This window comes from Limulus polyphemus, unplaced genomic scaffold, assembly GCF_000517525.1.
Source record: "Limulus polyphemus unplaced genomic scaffold, Limulus_polyphemus-2.1.2 Scaffold322, whole genome shotgun sequence".
NCBI classification, from domain to species: Eukaryota; Metazoa; Arthropoda; class Merostomata; order Xiphosura; family Limulidae; genus Limulus; species Limulus polyphemus.
This window is the reverse complement of record NW_013665932.1, coordinates 620896-638196: the sequence shown is the minus strand read 5'-3', so window position 1 is coordinate 638196 and position 17301 is coordinate 620896. Positions and strand designations below refer to the sequence as shown.

The 17301-nt window shown below is 30.5% G+C and overlaps 1 protein-coding gene and 1 long non-coding RNA gene across 2 annotated transcripts in view; both read left to right on the top strand.

The window, feature by feature from the left end:
* The first annotated feature begins 921 nt into the window (after nt 1-921).
* The window catches only part of LOC106457371 (X-ray repair cross-complementing protein 5-like), a 40787-nt gene continuing 24407 nt past the window's right edge, over nt 922-17301 (top strand). The window contains exons 1-4 of the mRNA XM_022383281.1: nt 922-951; nt 4578-4691; nt 7904-8090; nt 8550-8721. Coding sequence (XP_022238989.1) covers nt 937-951; nt 4578-4691; nt 7904-8090; nt 8550-8721 — 488 coding nt within the window. The 5' untranslated portion in view covers nt 922-936. The remainder of the gene's footprint in view (nt 952-4577; nt 4692-7903; nt 8091-8549; nt 8722-17301) is intronic.
* On the top strand, nt 10789-15970 carry LOC106457378. Its single transcript, XR_001290700.2, has 5 exons — nt 10789-10860; nt 11394-11506; nt 12184-12277; nt 13328-13470; nt 15694-15970. It is a non-coding gene; the product is annotated as an uncharacterized LOC106457378 (long non-coding RNA).

Here is a 17301-nt window from a genome sequence, read left to right as displayed (position 1 = left end):
TATGTAAATAAAACCTCAAATTACTGACACACGAAAAAAAGTGATTAGTGCCTATTAGATCAACTGGCCAACAGGCAGTGAGGATCAAGGACGAGTATATTCACAACTTTTATATGACTATAAACCACGTTGATTACCTGTAAGAGAATCAGACAAAAAAGCGCTTAATCTTCATTTTACTTAGTTCGCATGTTAAAGAATGTAAAATTTAGATACTATTTGAGCGCAGCTGTGTTCCATATGGGGAACTATAAAAAAAACACATAATTTTGAAAATGCCATTTTTTTAACTAAAGGGGGTTGGAAACATATTTTACATCATTGTACTAAACTATTCACTTGTAGCTAAGAAACATCTAAATCAAAACATTAAAATTATAACTTACAACAGTATATTAGTCACAAAGGGACAGCTTCTTATCTCATGCAATATTTTCATTCTTTTATATTACATCCCATACCATCAACTGGTCATTTCACTTTGTTTACGTGGTCAATATTCCTTTTAAGTTTTATATAGAATACACGCAATTCTTTTGTAAAAATTTGTACTTCCAGTTACTTCTAATAGGTTATTGACCATGATATCTCTGATTTGGTTCGTCTATTTACAGATTTCCCAGGATTGCAGTTTCATTAATATCAGCATTTCTTTAAGTTAATAACAATAATAATTTGTTATTTTCATATCCTTGTCCAGAAATCGACTTTTCTGACTCTGTTTTTTTTATGCTGACTTCAATGACTTAACTAGATTATATTTATATTTTGTGGGTTTAATATAATTTTTTATTAAACATCTTACACAATTAACAAGCTGCAATTTCCGTGATTTTTATCACAAGTTTTAGGTATGTTACTTTGTAATGTTTCGACAGCTTTCGGCGTTTAAATTGTAACAATTATTTTAACACTAGAGGTCAGGTATCCATAACGATGGCAGCAAACAAGGTGAGACGTGTGTCGTAGTTCACACTTTATTATTATGACATTATTATCAAATGATTTAATAAAATACTGAGTTTGCTTACATGCTTAGATATTATTTATTGATTAGACAACAAAATCCTCAAGATTTGTTGGAGTCGGCCATTTGTCTGACTATAAACTAATATCCAGCTTTGGCGCGTAATTCATAATAAGTGTTTGGCGGACTCTTCATTTCATTTCGCGAGAATAAATATTTTAAACTAACCAGATTGTTTTTCAATGGATCTAGTGAACAAATCAGTTGTTGTAATTAGAGATACCTTCTCCGTTATCTAAGCTATCAAATTCATACCATGTCACTGTCAGTCTAGTAATTATACGTTGACACGAATAGTATAACTTATGAATATAAATTATAATGAAGAACGAAGCACACAAACATTGAGACTAGAATAAATATCATAATTATAAAGGGGTATTCCATTTTTATAACACTACAACCTCTAGCAGAACTCCATAAACCAAAGATTGGTTTACCTTTATCATGTTCATGGGATTATAGATTTGTTTATGACAAAGCTTTGTTAATTTTTTTTTTGTCATTATGAGCAGGTTCTAACCTGCTGATACATACATGTTACTATTGTTAGCAGTTCATACTGCTAGCTGGTTATGTACGGGTAGAATGCAGCGATTTTCCTTCATTTAATAATAAAAATGTTCTTCTGAACAATAATGCCACCATAAAAAAAGCTACTCAAACATGTTAAACTGCATTTTATTTCTTCAATAAATTTACATTTTTAGGAATCTTCTGTTTGCCAGATTATGAAGCTCTTTTGATTAAAGCAGATGTGGAATGTGTTTTTTACTTCAAATACTTGTACTCTAGTGATATCAAGAGTTTAGAAAATGTTTTGACTATCAGTGTAAGCTAATTATATAATGTCATGCATAAATGCTGAATGTCAAACTTTGGATAAAAGAAAGATATTTCATGGTTCAAGAAAAACAATTAGCATGATAAAGCAGGTAAAGTTTGTAATCGCTCGTATTTCAAAAAGAACATGACTTTGTGTATACTTTCGTATTTGTCATGATGAGTGAAGTTTATGAACTTATTATTACAGATAGTTGTGGATGTTAAAAACTACCATCATTAATATAGTCTGAGTACTTTCAGTAGCCCAAAGTCACTTCCACTTTGTAAATTAATCACTTTATCCTGGTATATACAAAACAACTTGGGTACCTTAACATGTATCCAAGCGTTATTTTAAATATTAATTGAAATTTAGCATACTGAGATGTGTATTAGTACAATATCAGTGTGAATACAGTGCCTCAGGTAAGTTGTAAATAGTGTCTTATGTAGTGTTTAAATGAAAAAGTAACTCTTAAACATAAATTCTATAGCCAGATCCTACAACCCAGGTAAATATTTACTTTCTGCCATATTAGTTAGGAAATTCCCAAATTGTTACTATCTTTGCATGATCCCAAACTGGGGTTTAAAAAAAAAGGTCAGTTTTTTGAATATCTGAAATTCCTCATGCTTCACCCAAATTCATGAGTTATCAGAATATTTTGTTGATATTTATCATACTTACTAAATTTAACTCTACTTGATGTTTTGTCATAGAAGACTATCCCTGTGGCTTTGAAACAGGTATAATTTAACTCAAAAACATTTTTAGTAATAAAGAAGTGTCTAAATAAACTATGAAAAATAACTTTTATATCTGTGGTTTGTTTGTAAGTGTTGTGAATCTCATTAGAATCCTTTGTTGAATCCTACAGGAACTCCAGGTATCCAGTAGCTTGAGAAACCACAAATTACTTTATAATGACATTAATAATAGATAGGCATACAAGGATTTATAAGCATAAAGAAAAGTTTTATTGATGGTGGAACATACTACATGTTTTGACAGAATATTGTTCTATCTTCAGGTATGATTAGTGCTAAGTAATCCAAGGTTTATATATCATTACAAAGACAATATGGATTAAATGTGATGGAAATGGTGTCAGCAGGTGACAGGATACAGGTAAAGATCAAGACTGGTCAAGTATATGAACAGTGAACAGACCTTGCCAAATACAGCTGATGTTACTGGGGCCACTTGCTTTGATTATATCTTTAGTTTCTAAACAGTCTCTTTATTTTTCAGTCTTGGGTCGGTGTAGGAGAAGAATTTTGTCCCAAAGTGTTTTGTGACCTGTTTCATATTGATGATATGTTAAAGCAGATAACTGGAAATCACCTCTATGCATGTTACCTTGGTGTTCTTTGTGTCTTGTTTCTAAGGGACGTGATGTTTGTCCTATGTGTTTCTTTCCACATTCACATCGAATACTGTATATGCCCTGTTTTTGTTCTTTTAATAGGAATTCTTTTGGGTTAGGTAGTGAGATATTATTTAATTTTTTATGTGAGGATTTTTACATCAATGCTCAAATTATTAAAAAGTCTAGTAATTTCATTAGCAATTTCTGGCACTGAAGAGAATGAAACAAATTTGTTGAGTTGTTGATGGGTTAAAGGCTAGAGTTAAAGTAGTATATTTTGCTGTTTTGAAGTTTGATACAAGCCCTATCTATGATATTAAGGTTAAAAACTCTAGATAATGTTTTGTTCGTTAAGGTAGTTCAATTCCATAAGTAAGTCAACTTTGTGCGGGTAAAGTTGTATAGCATGATTTACGTAGGTGAAGTAGGAGGGTATTTGCTGTGATAGGTGGTGATTAGATCTTATGTGTAGTGGCATAGTGACTGAATGTGGTTTCCTGTATGTACTAGTGATAACTTTGTTATTTTCGTTTTTTACATTCACATCTATAAAGGAAAGACAACTGTTGGATTCTATGTAATGAGTGAAAATTATAACTGGGTTTCAATGAATTTAAGAATTCAATGAAATTGAGTAGCATATCTTTTCCATGTCACCATATACTGAATATATTGTTTATGTATTTAACCATATTTCTGGTTTCATAATGTGTATGAATTTGTTGGAGCCATTTTGTAACCATTGTTTCTTCTTTGGTCAAAATGTGAATCTTACCATTGATCCTTTGTTGTATGTGTGAAAACCTGACAAATATAAGGATAGTTTTGCTTGCCTCATTGACTCCTTTTCAGTGAAATTTTTTACAAGTGATAGTTATTCAGGTCAGGGTGCCAAAGGTCAGGATATTCATTCTTTCTGGCCCAGCATGGACACGTGGTTAAGGTACTCGACTCACAATTAGTGGGTCGCGAGTTCGAATCCCAGTTCCACCAAACATGCTTGCCCTTTCAGCTGTGGGGTGTTATAATGTAATGGTCAATCCCACTATTCGTTGGTAAAAGAGTAGCCCAAGAGTTGGCAATGGGTGGTGATGACTAGCTGCCTTCCATCTAGTCTTACACTGCTAAATTAGGATGGGTAGTGCAGATATCCCTTGTGTAGGTTTGTGAGAAATTCATAATAAACTAAACTATTCTTTCTATTACTTGTGCATATATTAACTCCAGAATGGATGAAAGAAAGATCAGTCAGTATGCCATACTTTTTGGTCATGATATATTAAAGAAATATCCCTAATTAATCATAGTACAAAAATATCTTTTTAGATTACTTGTTTGATACTTTGTTCTTTCAGGAAGCAGTAGTGATTCTTCTTGATGTTGGACCAGGGATGAATGATGGTGAAGAAGATGGTCCTACATCATTACAACAAGCAAAAGCTTGTATTGGAATGATTCTTCAGAGGAGAGTAAGTTTTGTTCATATAAATAAACTCTTTAAACATGGCTACAATGGTTTTCAGCTTTTTTAATTTGATATCCTTGAGATGGCAGATGCTATGTAATACAAGTAATCATTTTAAAGTTTAGATGCAGCTTTTATTGCATTAATGACCTACTGTACAATATTTATTAACTGTGTTAAGTATGATGATATGCTGGCTTACCAACATTTTTTAATACTGGAACACACTTTATCAGTGTAATCTAGTAAACCAGTAGTAAAAGTAGAACTTGTTAGTATTGTTATGTCTCCGTTTTATTGCATTAATGACCTACTGTACAATATTTATTAACTGTGTTAAGTATGATGATATGCTGGCTTACCAACATTCTTTAATACTGGAACACACTTTATCAGTGTAATCTAGTAAACCAGTAGTAAAAGTAGAACTTGTTAGTATTGTTATGTCTCCGTTCGTTAGTTAATTTTCCGTAAATTAGTTCCGACGAAACTTTAGCGACACAAGTCCTTTCTTAAATAAAACTGGTTTGTTCTTTCTGAATATAACTTTGCGATACACTTAATTTCAACAGTCGCGCTATAACAAATGTCTCGCGTGCTCGACTTCAACAATACTCAATTCAATTACACACTCTCTGACTGTAGTTCAATTACTCACTGTCTCGCCGTCATTTCGTGGCCGGTCTTATATATATACAAGACTACACTATGTCTAGAAAGATCACGAGATTTAAGGAAAAGACGTGAAAGTTCGAGAATGACATGGCGTGATACTAGTCACGTGACCTCGATGTCGTAACAGTATAATGATTAATCTAACAAATCTACTCACACGTTCCAATATGAACTGAAATGACAAGACTTGTATACATTATGCCTAAGTTTAAGTACTGATCAGTCTTGTAATTAATTAATGATATTTTGATGGACAAAATTACTGTAGGTGCAATTTATTCCTAGCTTAGCATGTATTGTTTCTTAAATGAGTTGGATTTAGGAATTATGAAACAAAGACTCACACTTTGATAGGCATGTGTTAATAATTCCAATCCAACTAAATACCATATTGTTTTATAATTGATTTTGTAGTTGATTGTTACAATCCTGTTAAAAGTTATTTGTCTTATATAATTAATACATCAAGGGAAAGACTTTTTTTACTTCTGGCTGGTCGTGGTTGTTTTTTTATCCAGTCACATTGGTTTCAAAGGTAAATATTCAAAGCATTGTTTGCTGGTTTATTTTATAGTAATTTAGCATAGAAAAATATAATATTTGAAAGTAACTAATATACTGACTTGTGAAGTGAAGTTAGTTACACTGTTTATCTGGCACACTTTTTATATATCTTAAGTTTGTGAAAAGTAATTGCCAGACTCTGCTGCTTGCCACACTTTTCTACTCATTATGATAAGGAATAATAAAAAAATAAACAGAAAAATGTGTACTATCTTTGTCTCAAGCTCTTTTGATTTGTGAATTGAATCTCTTCATCTCGTTCAGTGCTGAACTTGTTCAAATTGCTATTATTCTAGGTTGAATTCTTTTCACTATCACTAACAACTTTTTAGCTGACTAGGTCTACCAACAGTGAAATTAATTAATAAATATAGTGGAGAATATCATACAACAGAAAGTGTGCGAACTTAGTTTTAAACTTCAACTGTTCTTTAAAAGCTATTACATCAACCCTTCATGTGTTATAGTAACTTGAGGATGTTTATAACCTATTGAACTATTTTTACATACTGCAAAACTGGTAATAGACTACAAACTCTGCTACTTCTATGCAGCCTGGTTTTATCCAAGATGTTTTAAGTTTATCCTATACTACAAAATACTACCTCACCAGTTTTGTAGTAATGCTTCATCAATATATTAACACATTAATTATGTAGTATTTCATACAGCTCAGTAACTTACATTATCACCCACTATCTTACCAGTTATAACATAGAATTTAAGGACAGTAAGGGACCTTTTGACCCATCCAGTCTATCCCAACCACTAAAAAAACCATTAAAAAAACTCAAAACCAACCGTTATCATTAAGATATTTGTCAAACCTTCCTTTAATCCTCATTAGATTTACTACATCCATCACATTTGAAGGCTACCCATTCAAAAGGCCAACCACTGTTAGAAAAATAAAGCTGCCATAGCTGAAGATGATTCTTACCTGGCAAAACTTATATTTGTGTCCCCATAGCCCTACCATTCTATTTTTTTCAAGAGATTACAATTTCATAGATGTTAATCTGTCCTTGTATGACAACTTTTCTAGTCCAAGTATCATCCTAGTAACCCTACTCTGAACCCTATCCATCAATTCAATGTTCTTCCTAAGGTAAGAAGTTCAAGACTGGACACAATACTCCAAATGTGGCCTAACCAGTGACACATACAATGAAATTATAACCTTTAAGATGTCTATTAAATATTTCTATAGATAAAACCTCAAATTCTATTTGCCCTACCACTAAAAGTAGCACACTGCTTGGATGGCTTAAGAAACTGATCAGCCAGAAAGCTAGGATCCCTTTCTTTCATACTACTGTTAAAGTTATCCCCATCCAAATTATACTCATAATTCAAATTATGATGTAATACTTCATTAATATACTACCTTATTAGGTATGTAATACTTCATTTATATACTACCTTATTAGGTATGTAATACTTCATTTATATACTACCTTATTAGGTATGTAATACTTCTTATTGCTCTCTAATTTACATTATCACTAATTGTGAAATATTTCATACTGTATTCTATCTTATTATTTCCTCTGTTGTCCAATAATTGATTGTGTAGTGTAACTTACTGTCCTACCAATTATGCAGTAGTTTTTGTTATACTCTGTCATTTTTCATGGAATGACTAATGATTATCAGAGTTCAGTAATTTACTCTCACCTGAGCTGTATGATACTACCTTTTTATTGTGTGAGTTATTTAATCAAAGCTGTGTAATTTCAACAATTAACTGATACTTTCTTCTATACAATAAGAAGTACCTCACCAGAGTGATAGGATATATAACCAAAGTTACAGTAATAAACAACTATTAATGAAAAACCAGAGCTGAATTGAGCTTTTAAGTTATAGATGTTTATAATGTCAGCATTATTTTGAAACCTATCTTATTTTGAAGTTTCAAAAATTGTCATTCTTTTTATTAAGAATTGTGTATCTAAATTTTACTCTACGTTGTAGATATTTTCAGAATCGAAAGATGAGTTTGCTCTTGTGCTTCTGGGTACTCAAGAAACAGCAAATAATCTGGCTGACACTGAAAGTGGAGAATACTGTCACATTACAGTTGCACGAAATCTGAAGCAGGCAGACTGGAAACTTTTGCAGTTTGTACAAGATATCGAAGTAAGCATGGTATCGGCGGATTGTATCCATTTTATTTGTGTATGTCGAAGCAGGAAGGAAAGGTTCTTTCTTTGAGTTTTTGATTTTACATGTTAAATCATCAAATAGAGAACATCGATTGAGAAGGCCTTATGCTTATTGTAAGGGTGTAAGTTTGTTTTTTAGGAGGCTGTGAGTAGTGTGTATATGTTGATTTTACCAATAAAATTCTTTGGAGTTTTCAGGTAGGGGGACAATTCGTTATTGGTCACTAGTTGTTTTTGCTGCTATGTTTGTATGTAGTAGAATATTAGAATCTTTCTTAGTTGAACACTTGGTTTATTTTAGTTTTGTTACTAAACAGGAACATTTTGCATTTTCTTGATCTTTAACCTAAACATAACTAGTGTTGTCACTTAGAACAAAATAGCCAAAAAATTTAACTCAACTCTAGCAATGATTTTATACAAACTAACTATCAATTTCCTAAGCTTGAACCCAGTTGTCGATGGAATTGTTATTGGAATGGATGTCCTCATGCATCAGACACAAGGACAGAAATTTGCTGGGCAACGGTTGTTACTATTTTCTAACTTTTCCAGCGAGTACTCTCCTGACCAGGTTGATATAATCATCAGTGGGATCAAGAAAACAGGGATGGAATTAAATGTTATGTGAGTACTTTATTTTTTATTTCAAAAATAGTAATATTAAACATTTATATTACATCATACATTTTTGATGCTAGCAAATAATGTAATTCCAAAAATGTTTTAAAACAATCTTGCTTAGTTGGTAATGTTTATTACAGCATTGCTTTTTATAAAAATCCAATTATTTCCTTCATTATACTGATAAACTGATATAGGAATAAAATGTATATTTAAATTTAGAATACCTTGCACTGTAAAAAATAAAAAGTAATAATTGTCTCCATCAGATCCTAAAAAGCCTTACTAAGGTGGAAAGTATATTCTGTATTTCCTGGTAGAAAAAGTTAAAACAAATATATTAAATAAGATTTTTTTTTTGAAAATATTTTGAAGTGTTCATTATGTTATTATTTACATTCAGCTTATTAGAGGTCTTTGTTGAAAGGCCTGGCATGGCCAGGTGGTTAGGGGGCTCGACTCACAATCTGCAGGTCGCGGGTTTGAATCCCGTTACACCTAACATGCTCGCCCTTTCAGCCGTGGGGGCATTATAATTATTTATCTGTAACTGTATACAACCTAAAACTTCCATATATGCATTCACATTAAGATAAACTTAACTGTGTGAACATTAGATCTTGTAATATTAAATTTGTCTTCTTTGTTTAGTTGATTGCAGAAAGACAGAATTAATATAGAATATGACGTTAAAAATGGTGGCTTGGGTACTTGACTCATAATCTGCTGGTTGCAGGTTCAAATACCCATCACTGAACATACTTACCCATTCAGTTATGGGATATTGTAATGTGATGGTCAATCCCACTATTCATTGGTAAAAAGAGTAGCCTAAGAACTAGCAGTGGGTGGTATTGACTAGCTGTCTTCCCTCTAGTCTATTACTGCTACATTATGGATAGCTAAGTCTTAAGTAGCTTTGCACAATATTCAAAAAACAAAGACGTTAAAGTAACCACACAGTATTGGAAGAAAAACTTAATTTTTTATTAGATATAATAAAATGACTTTATTGTGATAATTAAGTATCACACTTTCCTTTAAAAGTGATAGTAAAACAGAAAAAAGGATATTGTGAAAACTTAGAAAGCAAAAATAAGAGTACTTACTTGGTATAAAAGTGTGTATATGGTGTAACAAAACCGTGGTTTAAACTTGGCAAAAAATAAATCTAAATGCCTGTGAATGTGTTATTTGTGTTTTTACAAGTTTACCTACTTGTTAGTTAGTGTTCTGGAATTTTGTGTTTTTACAGGTTTACCCACTTGTTAGTTAGTGTTGTGGAAATTTATTTTTTGCACTTTTTTTTTTAAGTTTTGAATTTGTTTTTTCAAGTAACCTTTTTTTAAATGCAAGTGTGAAATTTTAACTTTTTTTTCAAAAAAAAATTATGTATATTCGTAATTGTGAAACATACAACTTCCTGTGGTGTTTGAATGTTTTTATTGATTATCTATTTGTAAATTGATAGTTATCAGTTGATGCATTTTACTTTTTAAAGTGAATAAAACAGTTGATTGCCATAATGATTTCACATTAATACAGTTATTTTAAACATGTACCTTTTATTGATTTGCATTTATCCACATTCATTTCACTCAAAACATGTTATTAAAACATGAGACTGTAAATCTTTTATTTAGGTACTAAGAATGAAACATATTGAACTATCTAATAACTGTCAAGTCTTGTAGACATTAACTCCTTAAACCCGAGGGAATGCTGCCAACTTCCGATAACATTTATGTCTCTTTGGCTGAAAACTAATCCAAACCACTTTATTATATAATTTTTTATAAATAGACTGGAAATTTGTTAAGGTATGGTGATAATTATTAGGACATCATGAAAATAATTCTGGCAGAATGTGCAAAACATTATGGGTTTAAGGAGTTAAAAAAAACTACTATTTTTAGCTGTTATCCCGTATAACTAATAAGCAGTAACTATTCAAATAAAGTTTTGAATAATTGATCTGTTGCATGTGTGTCTGCTGTTAAAATATCTTTACTTTAAAGTATTACCTAAATGAATTATTCTTGGTAAATAACTTTCTAAAACTTTATTTTTAGGTTGGTTCTGTCACACCAGCTGAAGACTTTAAGAACCTGGTAGCTTTGCCAAACACTCAGTTTAGTGATAGTAAGTTCTTAGTTTATTCTAATAATTATCAGTTTAACTAATAAACATTTGCAATCTTTCTAGTTAGTTGCGCATACAAAAATATTTATTTCAGTATACGTTGTGTGTGTTTGTTGTCAGTATGTTTGAGTCAGTACTGGCTCTATTGAAAACCTTTTTCCCTTTTTTTTTGTAAGAAAGAAATTTGACTCATTTTTTTTTTAATTATTTGTAAACATTAATTATGCTGCAAGGATAAAGAAAACTTGTGTTCTAAAGTAAAGAAAACATTTAACAAATTTCTCTACAAGATTACAAAAAGAACTACTGTGGCCTTGTTAAAAATGAGGAACAACAAACAGTTAATCTTAAGAATTAAATGACAGGAATGTTCTAGATTTGAAACCACAGAGAAATTCTTTAAGATATGAATGCAGAAATTGCTTAAGTCTGAGGCTACAAATAATTGTTTTAGAAGTACAACCCCAGACATTATATTTCATTTGTTTGAGACGTAAAATCACAAGTTCTTTTAATTAAAACTTTCCACTTAGTATGCAAACAACTGGGAAAGGTGATCCTCCAGTTAGTGACAGATCCACTTGCAAATACATTATACACCAAAACTTTGGGCTGTCTGAAGATATACAGAGAAGAATCTGTTAAGGTAACTGAACTCTGTTAGTTTTTAAGAGAAATAAATTCTGATTGACTGACACAGTTTCTTTAAATCTTGCTTTATCGTATGAATGTTTAAATTTCTCAACGTACCATAAACTGACATTATTTGTATTCCTGTTTAGAATAAATTTTTATGTATTGTTATATATATATATAATTTATTTGTTATTTAAGAAACGCCCTCTATTGTAGCTAATGTATTCAATTTTAAATCTTGTCATTTGTATACTAAAGTTTGTATTTTTCTCTTCAACATGCAGTATTATTAGTTAATTTAACAACGAGCTAGGCAACAGTACTGTCATATATTTAAGTTTCACATAGTAAATTACCATGTTTGGAAAAAATTTTGCATTGATTTGGATTATTTAACACAAAATATTTTTAAAAAATGGTTCAAGTTAAGGGAGAGCAATCAGTAGAAATATTTACTCACAAAACCAACTTGCAGTAAGTATAAAAAGTATAAGGAATACAAAAACTAAAACAAAAGACATTTGTGTGTAATGACATCTAAATTAATTGAATTAAAAGTGTATATGAAGAATTTTCCAATGTAATATCACTTATGACTGATACATTTAAAACGTGTATACTACTTGAATTGTAAAAAAATAATCATTTATGAGCCAAAATTAATTCAGTATTTAATTTTATTAACAGAAGAATCAGGCTGAACTCTTCAACTCATTTTTACAAGACCTGAAATCCTCACTTAGAGCTAAAGACAAAGAACTGTGGGATAGAATTGTAACCGGTATGTATTATGTACATTTTGCCAGTATGGTGCTTGTTTTCTTCATCGGGTATCATGAGGGGATGTAGATGATGATCTATTATTAACCTGAGAGATTTGTTTCTCTTCATTAGTTATCTTAACAATATGTAGATGATGAGAAACCCAATAGTAACCCGAGATATTTGTATAGTTGAATTGTATACATCCAGATATTGGAATCTAAAAAGATGTGCAGTAAGCTTACTAATTAGAATTGATCAAGGTTATCCAATACGAATTAATAACAAAGAAATAGTTCTTATGATTTTTGTTTTGTCAGCTGATTTGTGTTAAAAAAAATGGTGAAGTCTCTATATTGAACAAATAAACCAGAAGAAAATATTGTTAAACTCCTTAGTTTAAAACATCTTTAAGTCCTGAAAAAATTTGGTAAAATGTGGAAAATAAAATAGTTTTTTCTAAATTTAAGTCCATTAGGGATTTTACACCAGATATTAGCAAATGCCACTTCAGATTTAATAATAAAATGTCTATTTTCAGTAGTTGTAAAATTTAAGATGTAACTTTGTTGCAGGATTTAATTGAGAATTTCTTTATCTATAGGTCTGCAAAAAATAAACTGTATCTATTAATTAGAATTGATATTACTTGTAAACAACTTTTTAACATGCATTTAGCTGTGTATAAAGTCTAGAAATATGAATTTATGCTATCAGTAAAAGCTGATGCAACAGCTCAGGCTCCACATTTTTTTTTGTTTATTTCATGGTTGGTGTGTAGGATTTCTTAATGTTTATTTTGTGAGATTGCTTTTATAGCACTATGTTTTTTAATGAAAAACCAATTGGAAAACAATTAAAATCTTTGTTACTTTGCATAAAAATGTTGCACTTGGCCATCCACATTCCTATTTTGTTGCATAAGTATTTTGAAAATTACCATCACATCCCTCAGTTACAGGAATAACTGTAAAACAAAATTTGGTTGGTTTTTATGGTTTTAGTCAACACTGAATAGAAAAAAATATCTGTTGTTATAGATATTTACTGAAAGTTATGCATTTTTCAGAAAAACTGAGCCTTATAAGCCAGGAAGAGTGTTCATCAAGTAAAATATCTGTTGATGAACAGATTAACTTTCTTACAACTAAGGAGGATTCAGTGAGCCAAGAAGAGAAAAAGGAAGAAACAGATGAAGATGAGGAAGATCTGGTAAGTAATCTGGCTTTCTTTCTGAACAATTCCCATTGGCCAGGGCCCCGGCATGGCCAGGTGGTTAGGGCGCTCGACTCTCAATCTGAGGGTTGCGGGTTCGAATCCCCGTCCCGCCAAACATGCTCGCCCTTTCAGCTGTGGGGGTGTTATAATGTGATGATCAATCCCACTATTCATTGGTAAAAGAGTAGCCCAAGAGTTGGCGGTGGCTGGTGATGACTAGCTGCCTTCCCTCTAGTCTTACACTGCTAAATTAGGGACGGCTATAGCAGATAGCCCTCGTGTATCTTTGCACGAAATTCAAAACAAACAAACAAACCCATTGGCCAGAGGGATGTTTTATATTGTGGAGCTAGCATTAACCATACAGTAATTTCAGTATCAACTTTAGAATTGAAGTACATATATGTTTTAAACAAATCTTACATTTTTGTATTTCACACCTAATCCTTGAAACAGAGTGCATGGACAATTCAATATAGGACTTGGAGACAACATTGTAGTAACTGTTGGTTTGAAACATACCAGTCAGGATGTTGATGTGAAAAAATGTGTGTCAGTGACTGTAGATGTAAAGTTTTATCCTGAATAATTGTAACATACTATGAAGAATGTTAATTCGAATAAACAACTTACGTTTACAATTCGATTGAAGAAAATGAATTTCTATACATATTTCTGTTTCTAATTATTAATTTTTTTAATAACTACATATTTTTTGTTTTCTTATGCTAATTTGTTCATAATTTAATAGTAATGTACCAAAGGATGTGTGCCATAATATCACTGAGTAAGCTGGTCATTATGTAACTTAAGTAATAACAGTTGTCTTTGTCAACAGATCTATGATATTTTACTCTTAATATTTATAACATTATAATATTAACTCAAAATACAAATAAAATTCAAGAGAAGGAAAATTTGTATCTGTTTATATAACCAATGTCTTTCACTAAAAGACTTCTTTATTTTATGTTGTTTTTATTCAATACATTAAGGCCGCCTGTCTATAATGCCTAAGAATAAAATAAAATAGATAAGATAGCCTTTGAAGGTAGGTTTTATTATATGATATTTTGCTATTAAATAAACCAAAGACACTAAAATGTTCTTCTGATCCAGACTAAGCTGTGCTTTATGATTTAAACTGTCATTAACTTATTCTTTTAATTTTTATGGCTTAAGGTTTGTAACGTTTTTTAAAGTATTGTCATCTAACTTAGAATTGGATAAGTTTTTCAAGCCTCAGATTTAAACCTAAGTTCTTCTGATTTAGACATAGTTACATTCCTTTGGCTTCTGCTTTAGACTTGTTATGTTCTGGCTTTTGACTTAGATATAAGCTTCTCTGGCTTCTTGTTTAAGGATAAAAACTAAGTTATTTTCATTGCTGGTTTAGCCTTTGTTATTCTTTTGATTCAATTTCAAGCTTGATGAAGTTCTTTTGAATTTTTATTTAGACATTATTAAATTCTGACTTTTGTTTTAGATTTGACTAAATTATTTTTCTTTTGAGGTAGACTTGGTAAGTTTGGGTTTTGAAACCAGACTTAGTTATATTATTCTGGCTTCTAGTTTTGAATTCAAAACTACATTGATGGTTCTCAAAATATTTTGTTTGCCAGGTTACAATAGAATCTCTAAAGTATGCTACCACTTCTTTACCATAATTATGCAACCTTTCGTGGACAACAAATTGAGAGCTGCTGAACTAAGTTTCCATGATTTTATGTTTAGACTTGGTTAAACTTTTCTGCTTTAAAATTAGCATCAAGTTCTTTTGGCAGCTGGTTTAGCCTCATCCAAATATATATATTGGGTTTGATTTTAAAATTGGTTCACTTATATTGGCTTCTGATATAAACATTGTTTCATTTTTAGCTTATTGTTAAATTTTAGCTTTTAATTTGAACTTGATTAAATTCTCCAGGCTTCTATTTTAGACCCAGTATAGTAAGTTTTTTTGTCTTCTGATATAAATTTGGCTAAGGTGTTTGGAATTTTAGTTTAGACTGGCTTAAGCTTTTCTGGTTTTAAAAATAAACTTTCTTAAGTCCTTCTAGTTTTGGATTTAAACTTGGCTATGTTCTTCTGGCATCTGATTTAGACTTGGTTAAATTACGTATTTACCACAAAAACTGAAAAGAGCAAGTTTTACTGTAACCAAGGAAAACTAAGATATTAATAGAAATCATTGATAACTTTTAATTTTTTTTTCAGCTTGCCATGATGTGAGAAGGCCATCTGAAACCATCTAGTCGAGTCTTTTTCATTTAAGCCAAAGTATTTGGATGATTTGTTGTAAAGAAATTAATTGATTTATTTAATAAATTTAAAAGGAATTGGATTTTATTAAGCAATCTCACAAATAGAGTGGAGATTATATAACATTTTATAAAGTTTTTTTTTAACCACATAAAATCATTATCTGTGTAAGGGTAATTAGGCAACATGATTTTTCATTTGTGCTTTACTGGTAATAAAAAGTTCAATTTATGTAACAAAGTTTCTGACTTCACTGTTTTTCTGAGTTACTTAAGTTTTAAACTTAGGCTCAGAGTTTTGTTTTGAAGTAGATTAAGATGACTAGCTTAATTCAGTGAGACAGTAAATAAACTATTTACTTTACGTGTGGCCAGTTTCTTGAAAATATGTTATACTTTAACTATTACATATTTTCTATATAATAATATAAACCAGTATAGATATTCAACTGATAATTAAGGTTTTTAATAAAAAACAATTTTATAAAATAAATAGCCTGGTTGTAGCTTACACCCGAAGCTGAATGTGTGCACAAACTTATTAAAAATACAGTTTTTAGTAATGCTAATGATTTCATTACATTCAGTAAGGTTTGTCCAGTTAAATAAGAACAACTCAGAAATACAAGTTTGAATTTAATTTACATGATGTAACCACATCCAATCCATCTTGTTCACACAAATTGAAATACTTATTTTACAGATTTATCAAAAGACCTGTAATAAACTGAAAAATTATGGAAACATTTCAGTTAAAAAATCTGACTCATTGTTTTTTGTTGTCTTAAAATAAACATAGAACCTGGTATTGAAAGAGTTAAGAGTTATTCACAGCATCTTGCCTTTGTTTTTTTTTATATCACTTTCTAGTATGAGAATATATATAAGACATAATAACAACAATTACTCTTTTGTGTTTTGGTTTTGACACTACGTGTACCTGATGATGACAAAACCTTGTCGAAACGTTGTACATTTGCTGTTATGTTAAACTTATATTAAAGTTTTTCTTCATTATCCATTCAAGCCGTCTCCAACCATTATTATATAAACCCCAGGGATAAGTTTTGGATCTATTTTTTATTATTTTAAGTTTACTGGAGAAATAGACAGTTATGAGAAGATTAAATATTGATCAAATTATAAAGAAGTGGTTCAATGAAAATTTATGTTTAAATGTTATAAAAAAAAAAGAGTTGATATGAACTTTTTCTTAAAGTAATCAAAATAAACAATTAGAAATAATCCAATATGATATAAGAACTTTAGACGTACATTTTTAAATATAGTATAACAAACATTAATTCAATTTTACATAAATCAGAAAATCGTGAATATCTTGGAGTAATAATAGACTATATATATTTAATTGGAAGAAACATTAAAATGAGGAAAAATTTTAAATGTTGCAGTAAGATTATATTATTTAAAAAAAAATGTTATCTTGTAATGGAACGAAAAATATTTATTATGCCTGATTTGATTCTATCCTAAACTAGGGTATTACGTTTTTGGAGGGATACTTATTTAACTACTTCAAGAGTTATAATACAGCTAAAGAAAT